At 39.3% G+C, this 22,071-nt stretch overlaps 1 protein-coding gene across 1 annotated transcript in view; it reads right to left on the bottom strand.

Moving 5' to 3' along the window:
- LOC306907668 (A disintegrin and metalloproteinase with thrombospondin motifs 2) overlaps positions 1 to 20,530 on the bottom strand; it is a 114,870-nt gene extending 94,340 nt beyond the window's left edge. The window contains exons 1-2 of the mRNA XM_079479947.1: positions 20,347 to 20,530; positions 18,522 to 18,913 (exon numbers count right to left, since the gene is read on the bottom strand). Of these exons, the coding sequence (XP_079336073.1) occupies positions 18,522 to 18,913; positions 20,347 to 20,431 (477 nt within the window). The 5' untranslated portion in view covers positions 20,432 to 20,530. The remainder of the gene's footprint in view (positions 1 to 18,521; positions 18,914 to 20,346) is intronic.
- Positions 20,531 to 22,071: the final 1,541 nt, after the last annotated feature.

The following is a 22,071-nucleotide window of genomic DNA, read 5'->3' as shown; positions in this document are numbered from 1 at the left end:
GAACCGAAAGAGACAAACCACAATCAGCCAAGTGTGCTTCTGCTGGGGTCTCTGTTTGGCTTTTGATGCCTCATGTTGACATGAGTGGCATCAAAGGGCCCACGGAATGGAAGAGGGCCACTTCCTGCAGAGCTGGATGATTTTAACATGAAAGAAAAACTCATTGACAAACTGGTGGTGGCACACTGGGAACTAAACAGAAACACATTGTGATTATTTTTGGCCGTATTGTAACTCATTGTATGAGCACAAAGGAGCCCCGAGTATGATTCACTGATACACATACTTGTGATGTAAGTGCCAGGTTGGTGCACCATTCAGAACTGAACTGCGAATGCCTTTTTAAATTCGGACAAAATTCCTGCTTTTCAAGTGAGTAGCAAACATGCAAAATGTAACAAATAAAGAAACGTAACTTCTACGAGACATTTTTAATAATCGATTTAATTTATCAGTATGAATACATACAGTAAGTATTTCAACACATTCCACACATAGGGGTGTGCATGCTGACAGTCACTGCAAGGCGGGGTCGACTCAAGACTACTGTGCATCTCCTCAGATTCCAACAAACAACGTTGCCGTGGTAACGCCGCATCAACAGGTTATAAGGGCTCTCTCTCATTACTCAAGAAAACATTTGTCTAACACTCGAAAAAAAGATATTTCCCTCAATTTACTACAGTAAAGTGATCTAGGGCAACATAACGTGTGAATTTTGTGCAATCTAATTGAAATTAGAAAACAGACGTTTGATTAATCCAGTAATCATTTTACAGGGTACACATCTATAGAAACTGTTTTATGGATTTATTGTCCATTTGTATCTTTTTTTAGATATTTTCTCATTCCTCCTTTTTAAATAAAAGTTGCTCTACTAACTTTAAATACCTGTAATAGTTCTGGGCAGAGGATTTCCAGTTCCCATCATAATCTGCATGAGACTGCAGGGAAAGAGTAAATGTCAAAATTAATTGTTGTTTTATGTATCGAGCAATATGAAAAAAGAGGTAGACTTATTAGCATTAAATGTTCTGGTATGTTTGATTTTGGGGGATTACACCTGTGGTAAATAGTGGAGCTTTCTGCCTCTCTCGGTTGCGCAGTAAAATCCCTCGCACAAACGGACCAATATTTATTATCTCTTATTACTGTGATTGATATATCCAATGATATCTCCATTCCCCCATTTGGTGGCTTTTTAATCCTTGGAGCATATTTCCCTACCCACAAGGTATAAACGGCCCTTAAAGCTAATCCAAAACCCCCGATTGGCCATTTCATTCTATTTCCTTTTAATGACATCATTCCACAATTTTAATGGGCAAATAGGACACTCATTTTCTGTCTTGCTCTTTCCAAGCAGGTGCCATAGCTTTAGTTTTTTCTTATTCAACTGAGAACAAAATTCCACAAGTGGACATACACCTTGGGAAAAGAAACAGAGGTAAAAAAGTGACATAAGGGTCTAGGTTAGATCTTCCCAATTCTGTAAGAATATTTCTGTGCTTACACCACAAACACTTTTTATTAAAAAGTCTGTAAATACAGTACTATGATTTACAAAAATGTGCAAATTTATGCAGGTGTTAAGATCAAATAAATGATAATAAGATGTATTGTTATTTGGTACAGTATGAGACCGAGAGACAGATGTTACACAAATTAAATGTAATAAATGCGGAAATCAAGTAAAAATGCAACTAGGCCAAAAACCATTTAAACGCCTCATATTAAATTGTATGCAAATAAGAGTATAAACTGCTGCTAAAATCTTCTGTTAATGAAAGCAACCAGTGTTAGGTCCCGAGCATCTCTGCAGATATCGCACAAGCTTATCTGATTTGCATTCATACTCTGCCAAGGTCACGGCTGCAAAGTTAAGACTCGGCTTCTGTCCGGCAACGTCTCCAACAAACCCACGACATTCTAAACAACTATTGCAAGCGGACTGTCTGTATAATGTTGTGATGCACAGACCATTCACACTGAAACATAAGTGATGCCCTGTGTAAAGACTGTCTGGCATTTCATGCTAATATCTTCAGACACTGAACAGTAAAATCTGACATTGTCCACCATGACCGATGCTGCTAAATGATAAACAACCTACCCCAGTGACAGCTTGATGACATTTTCTTTTTTGATTTCTGACGATGTACACAGCGATGGCGTAGAAGAACCATTTTTAGTTCCACAAAGAACCATTCAGTCAAAGTTTCTTTAAAGAACCATAGCTTTTTTATCTTTATAAAATCTGTAGAACCTTTTTTCACCACCAAGAACCTTTTTCGGGTTTTAAGGTTCTTTATGGAGCCATTTAGACAAAGGACGTTTTTCGATGGCATCGTGAAGCAGCAACATCCCAATCCACAAACAGTAATTCCATTCCGCACTTCTACAATGTCCAAACATTACCACAGCAAGCTTCACCCGGCCCAAAAGTGCACCATGGGAAGTATACATAACCGCCTGTCAACAGCGTGACAAATGGCTGTGGCAATAAATAAGAGGATCAGAGTGCCGATACTGCAGGCAGGGAAGAGTAATTAAAAAGCCTCATTACGTCAAATATTTGATTATGTGCAATTCAGCCTCGAGTTTTGTAATGATGCGGGGTCCTCGAGGGAGTCTAGCAGGAAAAGAATGCCAGAGCGCTAGAAAGCAAAGCGAATGGAGCAAATTAGAATTAGAGTCTTCTTAACATTCGCCATCAGAAAATATTATTATTCATGAACTCTTTAACAGATTTCAATAAGACGTCCAGCTCAAACACAAATTCACAAGGCAAGCGCTTGATAACAGTCCGATTTTAGCCTGGTTAGGTGAAGAGCGAAGTGTTTCAAATGGGTTTTCTCTGCTCTGCTCTGCTCTGCCATCCTCATCCCGGCCAGCCTGCCACGTTGTACATATAAATCCTGACAAGGGTGTCAATATGTCAATGCAAATGGCCTGCGTAGCACCTCGCCTGCTGTACTGGGCCCCGCTCCAGCAATAACATGAAGACAAGAGAGACAACCAATGTGGGCTGCTTATATTTGATCCATTCTGCTATATGAGATACTTTATGTTGGATAACCTGTGATATAATAGGAATAATACAAAAGTTTAAATAGAAAGGCTGTAAGGTGCTGCATTGGGTATGCTACAGCTATAATATTTATCTATATACTTCAAATCAAATTGGTTAATGATGACATGTAATAAAGCAGAGACACCAGGAGAGCTAGAAGAACTCTACTTCCAGTTGGCAAGGCAACGCCTTTAGTCCTGCTTAATGTATTCCTCTCTTCTTCTCAGACTTCATCAGAGATGAAGGGGCAGGGTGGACGTGTCACATGACTGCGGAATCTCTACTGCTAAAATGCTGTTAAAAATCTGTGGCTTTCATCCATCGGCATCATTGTAAAAGTTAACGCAGAGCAATTAGGCGAACTTTGAGAGAGAGGTGATGGAGGTAAAAACAGGTAATGAAGATAACCTAGTACACCTAGCCAAATCTGCAAACTAGATTTTTATAGTATTGAATTTCCTTAGATATCACGGAGGTGGCGGGAGGTTGTCAGTGCTCCACTTTGCGGCTTCAAAGGTGTTGCAAGTTTTTTTTACAGAATTGCTATGCAGAACGTTCAGGTAGTTGTTAGGTATTTTAATGGGTTGCTCAACGCTGTGTTATATTTGTCTCTAAATGAAGCTTTTTGACTTGATTTGATTATTAAAAAAAACTCTTTGACAATGGTATACAACTGAGATCGACAACAAGAGATTTTTTCTGGTTTAGGTAAAACACATACCTATAAATACAACTGAATTTTAGGTGAATTTTATTGTTGCTATTTGCATTTTTTTTAAGAAAATGAAAACCATAGAAAGAGGTTAAAATAACAGAAAAGATGCTCTGTATTTTTTCAGACCTCAAATACTGCAAAGAAAACAATTTAATATTTACTTCCAAACAATAAAACAGTAATGTATTTAGGAAAAGTTAAAAAATATTGTTTTTGTGATAACTGCGTTTTTTCACACGTGTCGTCATGCTGTCAGTCTTTCACATTGCTGTTGGATGACTTTGTCACTCCTGAGGTTTGATTTTGTTGAAATTCAACAGATACTGGACTGAAATGGCCACAATACATCTAGAAATGCTGATTTAATGAAAACGTGGAATGGTCACCTATTTTTTTCCGCACAGGACTTTGCAAACATCATTCTCTAATACAATTTGAAATAACTACATACACTACTTTTTTTGTATGTTTAAAGACTATATATATATATATATATACACTCACCTAAAGGATTATTAGGAACACCTGTTAAATTTCTCATTAATGCAATTATCTAATCATCCAATCACATGGCAGTTGCTTCAATGCATTTAGGGGTGTGGTCCTGGTCAAAACAATCTCCTGAACTCCAAACTGAATGTCCGAATGGGAAAGAAAGGTGATTTAAACAATTTTGAGCATGGTATGTATGTTGGTGCCAGACGGGCCGGTCTGAGTATTTCACAATCTGCTCAGTTACTGGGATTTTCACCCATTTCTAGGGTTTACAAAGAATTCTGTGAAAAGGGAAAACATCCAGTATGCGGCAGTCCTGTGGGGGAAAATGCCTTGTTGATGCTAGAGGTCAGAGGAGAATGAGCCGACTGATTCAAGCTGATAGAAGAGCAACTTTGACTGAAATATCCACTCGTTACAACCGAGGTATGCAGCAAAGCATTTGTGATGCCACAACACGCACAACCTTGAGGCAGATGGGCTACAACAGCAGAAAACCCCACCGGGAGCTCACCAAAATTGGACAGTTGAAGACTGGAAAAATGTTGCCTGGTCTTATGAGTCTCGATTTCTGTTGAGACATTCAGATGGTAGAGTCAGAATTTGGCGTAAACAGAAGGAGAACATGGATCCATCATGCCTTGTTACCCCTGTGCAGGCTGGTGGTGGTGGTGTAATGGTGTGGGGGATGTTTTCTTGGCAAACTTTAGGCCCCTTAGTGCCAATTGGGCATCGCTTCAATGCTACGGCCTACCTGAGCATTTTTTCTGACCATGTCCATCCCTTTATGACCACCATGTACCCATCCTCTGATGGCTACTTCCAGCAGGATAATGCACCATGTCACAAAGCTCGAATCATTTCAAATTGGTTTCTTGAACATGACAATGAGTTCACTGTACTAAATTGGCCCCTACAGTCACCAGATCTCAACCCAATAGAGCATCTTTGGGATGTGGTGGAACGGGAGCTTCGTGCCCTGGATGTGCATCCCACATATCTGCATCAACTGCAAGATGCTATCCTATCAATATGGGCAAACATTTCTAAAGAATGCTTTCATCACCTTGTTGAATCAATGCCACGTAGAATTAAGGCAGTTCTGAAGGCCAAAGGGGGACAAACACAGTATTAGTGTGGTGTTCCTAATAATCCTTTAGGTGAGTATGTATATGTATATGTATATGTATGCAGTTTTCTGTGTATTTTGCTTTGTTTTACTCTCTAATGTGCAGGAGAAACAGCTGAGTACAGCACTTTAACGGCATCACTCTAAAATGAACAGTTCACCCCAAAATGAAAATATTGTTTAGCCACCTTTATGTGTTTCAAACCTGTATGACTTTCTCCCATGAAGCCCACAAGCCCAAATCTTAACACTAATTCAAGATTCCCAGCAATGACTGTATATGGCGACTAAAGTTCAAGTGAACTTCAGGTCTGTGCCACAAAAGCATGCATGAGCCGTAACATTTGTTTACATTTTTGCTTTGAAACCATCTATAGAAGTTTGACATCTATAAAAAGATTTACATTTTTGAACGAACCATACCTTTAAGCGTGATTTAGACGTCACATTTTCAACATTTAGACAAGTAATGACTATCATCCTTTCATTAAAGTCATAATGAGGAATAAATGTTATACACGATAAGCTCTGATTGAAATTAAACGGTTCATTGTAAGAGAATGCGAGTCGGAGACGCTTCCCAGAATTCATTATTGACTCTTCATTGATTAGCCACATGCTGGCAGTTTATAAAGGAAATGCTGATGCTTGTTGCACTGATGCTCTTTATTAATGTTGATGAAGCAAAACCACTGTAATAAATCAACCAAAGTGAAGTTACCACTGACTCCAACCTGGTGAGATCCCCAGAGACTGATCACACACACACACACGCAGGCAGGCACACACACTTCCAAACCTAGGAGAGAAGGATGGGAGGAGAGATGCCATATTTAAAGCTTATAGGTTTGCTAATTTGTCAATAGGGTTCACAAATGTATAAACGATAAACAAGCTCTGGATTTAACCATAAAAGCATGATTTTTAAAGCAGGGTAAGCTCTGTCCGGATGCGGTCTTTGTTTAAGTAAGTGTGTTGAAAGCGGAAATTATGCATGCTGTTTAATTTCGAGACGCACCAGTTTTGAAAAACTGAGTCTGTGTAGTGAATATAAGATCAAGATTTCCCTTCAAAGTCCCGATGCATCTGTCCAGTGATTGATGTGATGTCTGTGGATTTCTATTGCTAATATCATGCAGCGTGATAGAAAACGAATTACATCCAGTGGGTGTTAAATGGCACTTTAACTTGTTTTATAATTTTAGCCATCTCTAGATACACCGCAATGATATTATGAGGTCTCAGTCATTTTGCAAATACACACTATATGAGAGAAACCAAGAACAGCCAATGTAAACTATATTAACTTTGCTTAAAACCTATGAATTGCAGCAACTTATCTTAAAAGAATGTGCGAAATGATTGTAAATGACATACACCGAGCCGACAACAATTTCATAGAGGTAATTTCACCAGTAAAAAGTACATTGCACGACACGTCTATAGATCTCCAAATGCTATTTATGTAACGTATTATCCAGCGAGAGGCAGATATGATCTGACAACACTGGTGGTTTGTCTCTCAGCAGATACTTATGTGATTTATCTTACAAAATAACACAGTAGCCGAGGATTATCTCAAAGAAAGAAACAAAATGTGTCGTGTCATCTTTAAGAAAATAACAGAGGTCACAACCTTAACAAATGCCCATGAGGGAGAACTCCAGCAGGCGGCCTCAGTTTTCCACAGTATGTGCATCTAAAAATGACCGACTTCCATAACAGTACTTCAAGTGATATTTCTGTTATATAAACACTGTCAATGCGATTTCAATGGTTAGAGCACGGCATTGAAGGAAATTGTCACTTTGCCCATTATTCCCATCTATACAGTATGAATGCCCTGCCTGCAAAAGAGCCCAGCTGATGCGGATCGGTAATGCGCCGCCTCTGATTCGTCGAATTACCACGATACATCACGGCTACAGCTGGAAAAAGGGAAAGTGTCAAAACAGTGCACCAAGCGTGGTCATTTCTCACAGTTAACCTCCTTAACTCGATTACCCCTCTCGACTCTACTGCAGCCTCTTTAGATTCTGCCTCTAAAACAGGGTCAAACACAGACACAACCTTGATGTCAAGGCTCGACGACAGTAGATACTATAGTCGAAATATCCTGAACGTGCTATCAGATGCAATAGAGCAAATTCTCCAGAGGCTTAATCTCAGGAAATGTGACCACGTCGATGAAGGTTCAAAAGCAGAGGGGGTCGGCAGCTCGCAATTAATGTGTATTGACTTTCCTCTCAACCTCTGGTTTACTGTCCACACTTACGTCTAACACTGCAAACAGTTGTCCTGGGTTTTGGACAACAAGAAGATGAAATGGCCGAGCCCAGAGGTCCTTTCCTCCGGGCGTCGGTTAAATTAAGACGATGTTGCGGTTGACAGCCGGGTTTGATGGGATGCTGATGCCAAACCCTGCAGGATTAACCTGATACCGGGTTACTTTGGATTCAAGCCTGTGAGCAGATTGTCAACCTAATGAATGACATCATAATGTGAGCATCAGCACTGTTGAAGAATGGAAGTCTATGAAGAATGAAACTTGATTTTGAGCTTGGCTGAGGATACAAAGGAAACAAGGTACCAGCCTTGACATTTTAATGTTTAAAACATTCAGTATATTTGTTGAATGAAGGATCCAGTGAATGAAAGTTAGCAGCATCTAGCGTTGAGGTTGCAAATTGCAACCAACGGCCCACTCCACCCCTCCCTTTCAAAGAACTTCAGTGGCTGACACAGTATTAAAGGGACAATACAGCCAAAAAACGAAATGTCCTCATGTTTTACTCACCCTCAAGGCATCCTATTTGTATATGACTTTCTTCTTTCAGAATAATGCAGTCTTGAGTTGTAATACCATTGAATTTTGGATGAGATTGAATGGGTTGTATGGATGTGAAATAAAATAAGCATTGTGTATTTCAGGAATACTTACAGTAAACCTTTTAACATACATATATGTCACAATACAAACACAATTCAGTCTGTAAACTAGGGGTGGGCAATCGATCTCGAAGGAGTCATTAATCCACTTTTCAATCGCGAGGATCCTGTTATTTAAATCTGTCATCTGCCGGTTCTGTGTGTATTAGTGAATGTGTTTCACAGTTTAATGTGTTGCACAGTTTAACGTGCTAAACGCGCGATGCTCAAGGATTTGTATGTGTCTCACTGTATGAGAACATAAACACTTGAACATCATGTCCAGAGTTGCCTTGAGAGTTTATTTCAGGTGCATTTAACTGTTTGAGAAAAACTACATACACTGAAACTCAAGTGTCAAGTGTATTGTGGGAACGTCTTCACGACAACCCGTCAAAATGACACACTGGTTAACCTAAACGCTTGGATGAAAAATCACTGAAGTGTTCTATAGTATTTGATATACCAAATTGTGGTATTTTTGTTGTAAGTTGATCAACTGTAGTATATGTTCATATTTACTAAGGTTCAAAAACACTATATTATCTAGGCATTTTACAGCAGTTTACTATAGGTCTAGTAAATACTATAGGCTAGTATACTTCAGTAGTCTTATAACTAAACGTAGATGTCCCTAATGAATCCATTTGTATATAACATCCTTTGTCGTTAACCAGTCTATTTATGCGATGACCTGCATTCGTGTTTTTTGGTGATGATAACAGACGTTTTATACTTGTGCTACCTGTAAAACTGTCTGGCCTTTCAATTCAGATCGAGGATCGAGATTCTTTGTTATGAAGATCGTGATATGCTTTTGCGGGGGGAAGTTCGCCCAGCCATACTGTAAGCTACTTGCAAATTATATTTAAGATGAAAACTAGTGATTTCAAAACTGAAATAAAATGAACGAGAACTGAAGAAATGAAGAAATAACTAAAACAGATAAACTTAATGTGTCCTGAAAGTCTGGGATCTTGTGGCACGTGCCTCACATGTCCAGTTCTTAATAGCAAAAGCAACTGTCATTTTTTGTGTGCTTTTCCTGTGACAGAAGATATAATACGTGATCTCCTGAAATATTCCAGCTTGTGACTCAGCTGGATTTTTGACCTCTTCGAGGACGCGCCCCAATCCAACTTTCTCAAATCACTCCCATTTCCAGCATAGCAACTACCAGAGAAACTAAGTCTAAACACTATTCCCACAATCTTAAACACATCCGAGCTGTTTGCTGGCCAAGCAACAAAGAAGAACCCAACCGATACGTCCACCGGCTCAAAGGTCAGAGGCATTTTTGGAGAATATGGTCTGTTTATTGCAATTCTCCTCAGACTTCTGCTTTATGTGGAGGAGCTTTAATCATATTAAGCTTATTAGGACAGCAGCGCTGTAAATCTATCTGTTAAATGTCGCTTACAAGCTGCGCATATGCCACCCGGCTCACCCCGGGCACAAATTATACAGCATCTGTATGAATCTGATGCTTTCTCGCCCTATCAAATTTGTTTAAAACTGACTTTGCTGTAACAATTACCAAACGTATTGCTAGCAAATCTGCCGCTCTTCCCACGGCGGCACATTAGAAGCTCAGATGGGCAGGGGAACTGAAAGCTTATGGTGGAGATAGATCAGACAGCATCAGTCATCTGAATTTACAGCCTACAGCTCGAGTCCCCAAGCTCAAGGGGGAGGTGGAGTTATCAGAGGAAAGACACAAAAAGAGAGAGAGAGAGAGAGGCTGTAAATATAATATGGAAAAAAGAAAGCTTTTTCTAGGAATCCAAGTGACAACTATTCAGGAAACGTCACACATGAGGAAAATGACATCTTCACTACAGGTAATACAGCTGACAATAAGCCCAAATGAAACATTAAATACTTTAATCATTAAATAATTATCTGCCAATTTAATCACAAATGTAAAATAATGCATGCAATGAATTATCATTACCCAAACAAAATATTTGATCTCCCCCATCCAAGCATATTACTGTAAGCTGACTTAAAACTTAGCCTAACAAAACAGCCAACATAAAAATAACAATGGCCCGTGGTACTGAACTGGTGATATAGAGACTGAATAATGGGCATTATAGATCAGCCAAGCCATCTTTCAGCAGAACTATAGAGAAAATAGCACGGGAACATGAGAGGCAACAGATCTCACCACAGCAGGATCCCATGGAGTGAGATTCTTCACTAACAGAAGAACAGAAATCGGTAAGGATTAGCATTTGACTTGAGCAAATAAGCATGGAGAGCAAACATGCATTTACACGTTAAAGAACTCCCGAAGAGCCTTGAAGCTGCCAATAGCAACCATGAATTTCTACAGGGACATATTCAACCTATTTCAATTTGATTGGACAAGTGTGAAGATGCTCACATTTAGGAATAAACTAGGTCAAGGTCACTTTTATTTATATAGCACCTTAAACCAACATTACTGCTGACCAAGGTGCTTCACAGAGACACAATAATACCACAATAAAACCACAATAAAACAAGAACGTCGTACAAATTACATAGTGATTTCTAAATAAGCCACAGTTAAGAATAGGCTAGGGAGAAAAGATGCGTTTTCGGAGCTGACTTGAAAATATATAGAGAAGAAGACAACCTGACAGATTGAGGTAACAAATTCCACAATCTAGGACCAAAAACGGAGAAGGCTCTATCACCTTTAGATTTCAAACGAGAATGCAGGATAGTTAATAAATTCTCAGATGATGATCTAAGAGATCTTCGAGGAGAGTATGGACAGATAAGATCTGAAATATAAACTGGAGCAAGACCATGCAGGGCTTTAAATACAAAAGTCAAACTAGCATGTAGATGGTCTTAAAACATGCGTAAACTAAATCCTTCAAACTTTGCTTACTTTCATTTAACGAGATCTGTATGGATAAATAATTTGTTTTATTGCGTTAAGCACATTTTAATACTTTATTTTTATGTAAATCAAGGCATTGCTTTGAAAAATTCAGCTTGGATACTCTTTTGGGTCCTAGTAAAATTAAACTGATCTCCTGGGCAAACAATTGCTTGATCTACAGTGTGTTACCGATAACTGCAAAAAGAAAAACAGTACCTGCTTTAAGCAGTTTGGAAGGCATTGTTTTGCATGATAAGATCTGGAATGTTCTTAATGCTTTACTTATTCACAAATAATTATGTGCCAGCATTCTTCTCTGAACAGAAGCAGCTTTCATTCAGGTGCAAACAGGTATGCACACAATTCAATTTGTTCTTACCCTTGCTCTTAGTGCGGTAATATTACACTTTAAAATATGCTAATTTATTTCGGACCATATTCAAGAGCTTTAGATGAAACTTATAACATTCTGGCGTATTAAAACATATCACGAAAAAGCACTAAAGAACATGCACATCTCTATAAACTCTATATGCAGTCCTATCATACTACAATCTTTTGATTTGTTTGCAAATCTACAACATATCTTACTGTGTCAGTCAACCCTTAAAAGGCAGATTTGACGAATTTGACCAGATTTAAAAAAAAGTAATTTAAATATGTGAAATTTGAAATCTAAAAGCAAACCGTAGCAAAAGAATTTGAAGAATGTGCTGCATCAGAACCAAAAACAAGTAAAACACATCTGGATGCCTAGAGGTGTGAAACGGACAAAAACAGTGCAAATTGCCTGATTTGTTGCTTATACTGAACTTCCAACAACACTACATCCCCAATAGATTAATGAACGGAAAAGACGGATAGAAATAACATAGTGAGATGGAGAGAAAGGATCTCTAGAGCTACAGGTGAGCAGGCTGCTAAATGCATCAAGGCCCATGGATATTGGGTGAGACACAATAGTGTTGCGGTCTGGATCAGGAAGAACTAAATCAGGTCAAACACTTCAAAACGTGATGTTGATACGTTTGTTTTTTAGATTTTGTCAGTTACGTCGTGTATTTGACACCCTTGTAAATGCACCGGTATTGTGAATCTCCGGTCTGAGGAAGAATAAGCTTGTCCAATAGAAAAAACATCTCCAAAAAAACAAAACTGTTCCGGCATATTACAAAAAGCATAACTTCATTCACAGATATTGCAGGCATATTGGCATCCTTATCTGATTTGCTACATTTATTTTTTATGAATTGGGTCTTCAAAACAGCACAATGTATTCTTAGCAAGATGTTTTTCTGGTAAGAAATTTACAGTAAATGGATTTCTACAAAATAAAGCATGACATTTACTGCCATCAGAAACAGAAATGTACCTTATAGGAGCAATGTGGGGATTTTAGGGACATCTAGCAGTGAGGTTGCTCCAGCCCACCCTATCTCCTCTTCGAAGTACTACCGTGGCTGACACAGGACAGAGATGTCCTCACGTTTTTGCCGAATGAGATAACATATTTAAGAAACACGCTCTTGTAGAGAAGTTTGTCCATTTAGGGCTACTATAGAAACAACATGGTGAATTACCCGCAAGGGGACCTGCTGTATATGTAGATAGAAATAGCTCATTCTAAGGTAATAAAAACATTATGTAAGGTACACCTCTGAAGATATAGTTATGTATTAGATAAAATATTATCCTCCTAAATATTACACACAGCACCTTTAATTTGACTTTTGTGGAGAACTATTCTTAAAAAAATCCAACCACAAAATGTCTTTACTCATGTGGAATGCCCTTATGCATTACAGAAGGAAACTACCTTATTTTTGTCATCCGTTTTGTGCAGTGAAATGGCTTCTGAATTGCAGTGGGTAATAATTGGTAATTGCAGGTTAAGAAAAACATTCCTGCCCTCGCTCTGAGCCACCGACTGGCTGATAAAAGCCACCTGGTTGAGTAATTGTGTGTATGAGAGCCGCACGTCAGGGCGGAGTCTGCAATCATAGTGTAATCTCCTGATTGTTCATACCCAGCACCAGCCAATTCACACAAATCTGAACAAAAGGGGTCAATAACAGCTGCTCAGTAGAAAATTGATATAATGATTATACTCAGAAGTAAATGGCACTTGAGCTCCGCTAGCTCCGTTCACCAACCATGGTTAAATGCATGCTGACGCTAGCACTTTTCACTTTAAAAAATGGTTGCAAATGAAACCACCTGTGTCATTATCGGATCATCAACTTCTAAAATAAACCATTGACTCTGCCGAGTTGTTACAACTATTATTTGATGACTGAGAGGCACTTGTGGGACTCGGAACAGTTTATACATGGAGTGGCCCTCCCTTACGCTACAGGAATGAGAGCAGCTCAGCGAGATCAAATAAACATCGCCTCAAAACTTCACACCAAGCGCAAGTAAATGCGAAGCAACCGAAACAGCTGTTCCAAGCCTGTGAAGCGAACGGTGCTAATGTTCCACGTGGGATTTTGCTCTTCGTCGCCTTGTCAAAATTAGACACGCTGCCGTACGAGCATTGGAAGTGTCAAGGAAAAATTAGCTACTACAACAGGTCCTCTAAGGGAGTTGCAGTTAAACACTGCAGTTTTTCACTTACGATAAAAGGTGGTGATTCAAGGTGACGCCAGGGTTGCCAAATCTGCATAACAAAACTGTAAATAACAAAACTCTTTTATCATAAATAACTTTGACAGCTAAGAATGACAGCTATTTAAAATTTCCAAATAATTTAAAAAGCAACGTGCATGGACAGTTAACAGTAAAACTGCAGACCTTGCAACCCTGAGCAATAATGAATATACCTGATATAGTAAGCATGCCTGTTAACATACCGTAAGTAATGCTAACATTAGCACAAACAAAAGTTCTGGTCTCACAAAAGCACAACAAAAAAAGTTAATAGTAATAGTATAACGAATAGTACACAAAAAAAACAAAATGCCCCAAAAGTGAGAACATTTCTGCTTAGTTAAATGTAACCAACGCCAGTGGACCCCATCTCCTTGAGTTGTTGATATGGTTGTCAACTCCGCTAGCAATGCAATGGTGATGGGCAGAGGCCCTTATTTGACGACATGAGAGGGTTGCTGGATGCAGATTCGCCCCAAAGAGAAGAGGCGCGCGTATAATTGCGTCTGGCAGTGAAGTGTGTGAAAGGATTAGTCCTTGACCACTCTTCAGCACACCCATATAAAAAAACGCCCCACCCGGGGATAAGCGTGTGTACTGAAAGCAACGCATCGACAGTGCCATTCATCTTAGATCGCTCCTCCTCTCTTCCCCTGCTTGTTTGCTATCAAAACCCCGGCCTTATCTTTCACCAACCGTGGCGTGTCCTCCACCAGCCTGCTCAGCTGTTCAACTCTGTCTCTATCTTCATTAGTTCGGCGATATTATGAGGGCGATCCCCTGAGATCCATGGCAGCGTATTTCACATGTCTGTTTCTTCTTTTCTTATTTCAACTCCCTGTTTGGTTCTCTGAACGCGTCCTGTGTAAGAACAACAGGCCAGAGAAAAGAAAGCCGGCAGAAATCTGGCTGGTAAATGTTCCAGTTGGCTTAACACCAAGATTATAGGACAAATTATTATTTTTTAAGAATATTAATTCACCAACAAATGTTTAATTGTGATATAATTTCTCACCAGTTCAGTACAGTACAGTACTTTGTGATCATTGTTATTGTATCAGAAAAAGATACAATTTAACAATAGTCTTTCATATGAAATATGAAGAGTCAGGTTTTGGACATCACCAGGGTGAGTATTTTGGGGGGATGAGGTATCACTTTAATCTCACCAAACAAACAAAGGTATCAAGATTAAGATAGACTTTGAAATACACATCAATAAAGATAGTTTCACCTTTTGTTGTCTACATTATAAAATGTACATTTAGTCATTTAGCAGACGCTTTTATCCACAGCGACTTATGAGGTAAACAATGGAAGCAATCGGCGCAACATAAGGATAACAGAAAGCATAAGCGCAGTAAAACTGGTCTCATATAGCCTCCAACACTATACAAAGCTACGATTTAAGGATATAAAGAGTAGAAATGAGATAGATGTCAGAACTAATCGGTCAGGTGCTGACGGAAGAGATGTGTTTTCAGCCAATTCTTAAAGATGGCTAAAGAATCTGCTGATCGTGTAGCAGCGGGCAGATCATTTCACAAACGTGGATAAGATCCAGAACACCCTGTTATCTTCTGAGTGGACAGGCTTAATTTGTCTAACTCGTATAGACAATAAAGAGTATTCCCTCGAGTCTATAGAATTACTAACATAACCTGCAACATTGGGTCATACCCCATAATAAAACAGATGTATGCACAGTCAACATTTTGCTATTAATAAAATAATACTTTAGCCTCAGTGTATACAGGAGTCGGACAAAATTGTTCTCTTAGCTCATAAATAGATTTACAAGCAACCTTTTTGTCAAAACAAACGTGCGTTCTCAAAAACAGCCTTACACTTGTGAAACATTTAATAAATTAAAATGACAAATGTCTTCACATACTGTACATTGCATTGTCAAACACCAAAGAAAATGACACCTTCAACACATACGGAAAGATCCCTGTCTAGGACACATCCAACCCCTGACACCTGTGCACAAAATAACTGCCTCTGATTTACGGGGAAAGAAGTCTCAGTCAAAACATAACACCACATAAGTGAATTTCTCTTTAGTCTACGTGACCTCCTGCGCAATGAGAAGATTGGTTTCAGTTATTTTGAAGCAACTGAACAATGAGACTCGTATTCAACAACAGCCTAGCAGCCCACCAAGCCACAAAATCCTTATTTTTAAAAGCAGCTACAATAAAATCAAATATTTGGAAAATATACCTCATTTTGTTAAAATTAATTATTAAAAAAAGACTGTTCACCTGAAAACACCCTCGAGTCTGTATACATATTTTGCTTTTATGAACACAGGGAAAGATATTTGGAAGAATGGTTGTAACCAAATAGTTATTGGCCACCATTGACTACCTCTGCCTCTGATCAAATTCGGTCAAACTGACATTTTCATATTGCTTGTAATAGTTTTCAACATTGTTATTTAAATAAATGCCCTTACCCACCCACTGTGTCTGTCCTTACTCAATCCATCACAAAATGTAGTAATCTGCACTGTTTATAACAAAAGTTTATCTGATGTCTAGAGCAACACTTGCTTTTAACCCTCCACTTGGTTTCATTCTGAAATGCATTGTCCTCTTTTTCACTACCATCATACAATAAATCAAGAGGAAAAATGACAATTGTAGTCAAAGGTGCCCCAGAATTGTTTGCTTTCCTACAGAACAAACTAATTTATTTTTAAGAAATCCTACACACATTCTTCCAAATATCTTTCTCTGCGTTCATCAAAACAAAGAAATGTATACATATGTGGAACAGCTCGAGGATGAATTAATGATGAGAGAATTTGAATTTTTGGGTAAACCTTTAAAGATAGGCTGTATTCTTCTGCCACAAAGTACGTTTTTCACGACAATCTAAAAACTCAATGACTCAAATCGGTCCATCGGTTCACTGAAAAAAAAGTATAAGGATAAATTTTGATACCTATACAATCAAATAACTTTTGATTTTAGCATAACCAGTATTTATTCTGCGGCACCATCACATTTACAAACAATCTTCTCCGCAAACAAACCTAAACCTGAAATATGAAGAGCTGTCAAACTAAGCTTGCATGTATTCTCTTTGTTGAGCAGTATCACCCTCAGAGGAACTGTAACCTCTGCTGTTCTTTATGCAAGATGCCCACGGCTGTAGCCCTGGATGACCCTGAACGTTTGAAGCTGAAGGACAGCATGGAGACTGGATTTAATCCTATGGGCAGGCACCAGGCCCACTAGAGCATGCACACACACATACACACACATCTTCAAGGGTGCACATACCTGTCCGCATTCACAAACACAGAAAAGAGATGCCTGTAAGCATGACCTCACATTTCTATAGGTTATGATGTGAAGAACATACGGACCAATATAGAGCACACAGCAAGCAAATGAAAGAGGCATATAGACACGTCATTGTCCTGTACCTCTGAGCCTCTGTCCTGCAAGGTTTATGTTATTTAATTATTTTCTGTATATATGCTTCACATCTCACTGCTGGTTATATAGTCTTTATGTGTACGTGGCAAATAAAACATCTTAAATCTATAATTGACTGATACAATGGATATTTTACCTCTTGGAAAGGAAGGTAAATCGTTTTATGCTATTCTTCTCAAACAGCTTTAGTAATGCAGTATTTTTTTCAATGCATCAAAAGCATTTATTTTTGTCCACCCCCTTGTGAGTGTACTTTTTAAAAAGCTACTTGTTATGCAAATAATATACTATGTTATTAGCTCTGCAGTTGATGTAGTGATTTGGAAAAGGGACAGATAAATATATATGTATATCACAAAATATATTCTATAACAGTACAAGATTTGTAAAGTTAAATTCATTTAATTGCATACTTAAGTACTTATTAACTAAAATTAATAGTGTTCTTAAGTGCACTTTTTTTCACAAGGGCCATGATGCCAAACCAAACCGTAATACAGCATAGCCATGCACTGGCATAATGTGTGGTTAATGTATACAACTTTTCTTTGACCTCTTTGACCTCTCTCAGCCCGTACGGTGATCTCTGAATGTTTGAGCTTTTCATCTAGGCTGTATAAATGATAGTTTATTCCACAAAAACCTTTTATCATTAAAAAGAGACCTCAACTCCTCATCTGTGGCCACTGTCTACACAACAATTTAAAGAGTGCCACTCTAACTTGTATTACGAAATCTCAAAGATCTTTACTAAATCCATGACTATTCTATGTACTAAAAACATCACTTACATTTTAAATTCAAAATATTCAATGTTCAGAAGACAAGTAGTATTAGAAAGTTTCAGTGCTGGGTCAGGGACCAACTAGGCAACTTTCCTGGGTCCATTTAACACGCTACATCACAAAAAAACAAGATTCTTTTGTAAAATGGCTCGTATTAGGATACAAAAAATAAATAAGTAAAATTAACGTTGTCTCCCAACCACCTAATAGCACCTGACTGCCACAAACAGTAACAGCCCCAGTGCTGTTCGGATGTTATAACAGCGTTCCTGCAATGTCTCTCGTTCAATGACCAGAACTAACAGTTGTGATAACCATTTTCATCTGACACACCAGGAAAACTTCATGCAGGGATTGTGTGAATTAACAGGACATACTGCATGCTACACACATATGAAGGCAAGTGTGCCCACTCACCAGACCGTCGCAGTTACTAATAGCTACTGAGGCTCCCTGTATGTCCGTAATGTCACCCACATACATGCAGTCGCTCTTCAGAGGCTCGGAATGCATGCTGCCGGACTCACTCCACTCCATCTTGGCTCCGGGAGCCACCAGTCGCGTGTTGCGATGCAGACGCAGGTGAAATTCCCGGCCGAAGATGGTGACGTTGTAGTAGAGCCGGTCAAGCGTGCCTTCTTCAGATTTGTGGTGGGCGTGGTCGGCCATTGCCGCCTCTCTTCTCCAGCGCCTACGGAACTGCCCATCTGCTGGACCTACCGATACCGCATGCGACAGGAAGCGGCCTTCTGCATCAGTCAGAATGGGCTTTACCAGTCCAAAGTCCCCCAGTACATGCTGCAGGGAATCTGCGAGGAGTAAGAATAAAAAGATTATAGTCAAACATCACGCGAGAATTCTAGTACATTACCATCTATTATTGATATCAATATACAGAAAACTGTCATGGAATGGATTGGTGAAACAGTGTTTCTTCTTCTAAATCTTTTTTAACATTTAGACATTTACCCCTACACAAGTTTAAGCTTGTCTTTCCATGCAGCCGGTTAATGCACATGAGGAGCCAGGGGTCAAACAGCGACACAGTGAAAATTCACATGAGCACTTGTTTGACACCAATTTAATGATGCCTGTTTATGCAGTGAATGTAATACTGTGAGAAAACCGTGAGGTGTAATTTTGTATTCGTAACAGTACATCTGGTACACCTGCCTTGCACAAGAAATGCTATAAGAAATAATCATTTTTTACTTTCCCCTAATTTTTTCCGATAACCTGGTTTAAATTAAAGGTTTCAAGATGTCTGAAAGACATGTTGGCAAAACTGAATACTGAAGAACTAATAATCAAAACAATTTAAAGCAGACAAAATGATCTTACTGAGGGATGCTGATCTAAGGTGGCCACCAAGAAACAGCATTTTTGGGAATAGCCTGCTAAACTGATTGTAAACCTTTAACCTCCTTTAATGCCTATAATTACTGCATATGGCTCCAAAAAGTGCTGCATACACCTATAAAGTCGCCAAAAATCGCCGCAGCCACCTGTGATGCTTACAAGACCTATGCACCTATAACACTAAAAAAAGTCTGCCCCGAATTATTATGCTCAAAAATGCTGCCTATGTAGGAAGCTCGCTTGGATATGAGACACGGCCGTCGGCCGATGTCAGTGTGCTCAAGATGCGAAGTGATGCTGAGCTTGTCTGAGGAAAGCACTTACACATTTATCACGAATAACAAGTCATCTTCATAGTTTTTGCAGCAAATGCTTAAACAGAAAGCAACATTCTGGTCTTGTTTTTCCAAAACCAAAAGTTCAATTCGAAGCTATGGGTCTTTCTTGATAAAAAACACACGCTAAGCAAGCAACTCGCCTGAAAAAAGCACGACAGAACGGGGACATCAATACAGTGGGATACTTCCTCTCTCAAACAGTTAAATAACGCGTCCGTCTAAGATCGTCCATGCAAACGCGAAGAAAAAACACCCATAGCATTTTACTGCACAACCGAGACCTTCGGAGCTTCCTCTTAAAATTAAATTCAAAAGCACACTTTACAACAACAAAGAGTGATGACACAGCAAACAAGAATGTAAGGGGTGCGGAGACTAAAAAGAACTGAAATAACCACTGCCACAAGTTTCTCTTAGGGAGGGATGGGGATGGGGACAGTGCGCACACGTCCAGGTTTGCTGGGCACTTGGGTGGTACCACGCCGGACAGGACATCTTGCGATGGGATGAAAGTGTAAATAGATAAATACAGCAGCCCCACGTACCTATGCTACTGGCGATATAAAGACCGTTCGTCTGCAGAAAGATCGGAAGTGTGATTAGGATAGTAAATCCGGGCGCGAAATCCATGGCAGCTCCGAACTGCGCAGGTAAGAGAGACGGACTTTGGGATCCAGGGTGTTAAAGTTCCCTGCGCGACCAGCAAGCGCCACGCCAGCAACAGCCGCCTGCAACTTACTGCAAAGTGCACTAGGAGAGTGCGTGTGCCTCTCTCACTCTCTCTCTCTCTCTTTCTTACACACACTCCCTCTCTCTCCTCTCACCGGCTCGTACTAGGTTTCTGTCAACACCTGAACGCGCACTCACAAACTACACTAGCGCTCCAGATAAGCGCGCTCGCAGCGCAAGGCGACGGGAGGTATGCGGAATTCCAGAAAGCGCATATCTAAACAGTGGTATATTGCATTCTTTGTCGTCTACAGACGTTAGGGAATCCAGATTATGCGTTACGAGTATATTCTGGGGTCTTCAATATTGCTGCTTTATTTCTTATAACTTTTTAAAATTCTGTGCGTAAATGTTGTGTTCAGCATGACCTGCTGAAACTTTTAGCAGCGCTTCGTCACGTCAAAGCAAAGCCACAGCTAGAGCAATAGCGCCCCCTTGAACACAAATGTGCGTGGAGCGCAAGGGACCTTCACTTATTGAATCACACGGAAAGAACTATAAAGTGTTTACTATGCCATATAGTCCAACATATAGACCAGATAGGCTATAATGATTTGCAGAATTTGTGGGGGGTTATTTACGTGTGAGCATAACTTGATTGTATGTATAAAAATACGATAAGAAATAAGTCAGGTCCCTTCACAATATAACTTGCTCTGGAAATATGCTCATGCTAACCACTTGTACAATTATAAAAAGGTGGAAACATTGATGGTATTAAGCCGTATGACCGTTTGGAGTATTTACAACATATGAATTTATATTCGGGAGTGTATGCAACATTACTCACTTAAAGGATTCAGTTTGATTCTACTGTGATTTTTTGGTTGAATTTATGTCAGGAGTAGATTTCTTCTGAGAAGGCAGACGAGCCGATAGCCTTTCTGAGATGTGGACAGGGAATGTCCTTGGTAGGGTCAATGGCATCCATTCGTTTGCATGCATTAACATACCTAATGAGCGATGGGATGGATTTTAATTTTGCTCTTGAAAGGTTAGACTCCTGAGCATCAGGTTTAGAAAGTGTCAGAATTAATCTGACATACTCATTAAAAAGCTGCCAGATCCGATGAAAGCATAGTGAAGTACAGACAAAAGAAACATGTGTGTCAGCGAGTGCCTACCGTCTGTAAATCAACAACAAAATACTAAATTCATTATATGGTTTAATGCAATTGTATGGTGAAATGTAAGTCGCTTTGGATAAAAGCGTCTACCAAATCCATAAATGTAAATGTGGAGCACATTTTTACCTAACCAACCTGTAAAGCAAGGACTCATGTGTCAACACAGCCCCAAAATAGCAATGTCTGATGGTTATAAGAAGTTTGAACTACTGTTACCCACATCTTCACCAAAGGCGACACGCACACCCACAAAACACTTTCAATGTTGCACAGCTATTACAGAGTAGCCTACTTTAGTTTGGTTTGGCCTTAGTTGTACCTATTGTAATGTGAACTGCCTGTCATATTTATAATAGCTTAATTAAAACCAAAATGTTTCACATAAACACCCCGTCGTAGTCATTTCAAGTCACA

This window comes from Barbatula barbatula, assembly GCF_947034865.1.
Source record: "Barbatula barbatula genome assembly, chromosome: 18".
NCBI classification, from domain to species: domain Eukaryota; kingdom Metazoa; phylum Chordata; class Actinopteri; order Cypriniformes; family Nemacheilidae; genus Barbatula; species Barbatula barbatula.
The sequence above is the reverse complement of the archived record's forward strand: the minus strand, read 5'-3'. Positions and strand labels throughout refer to the sequence as shown.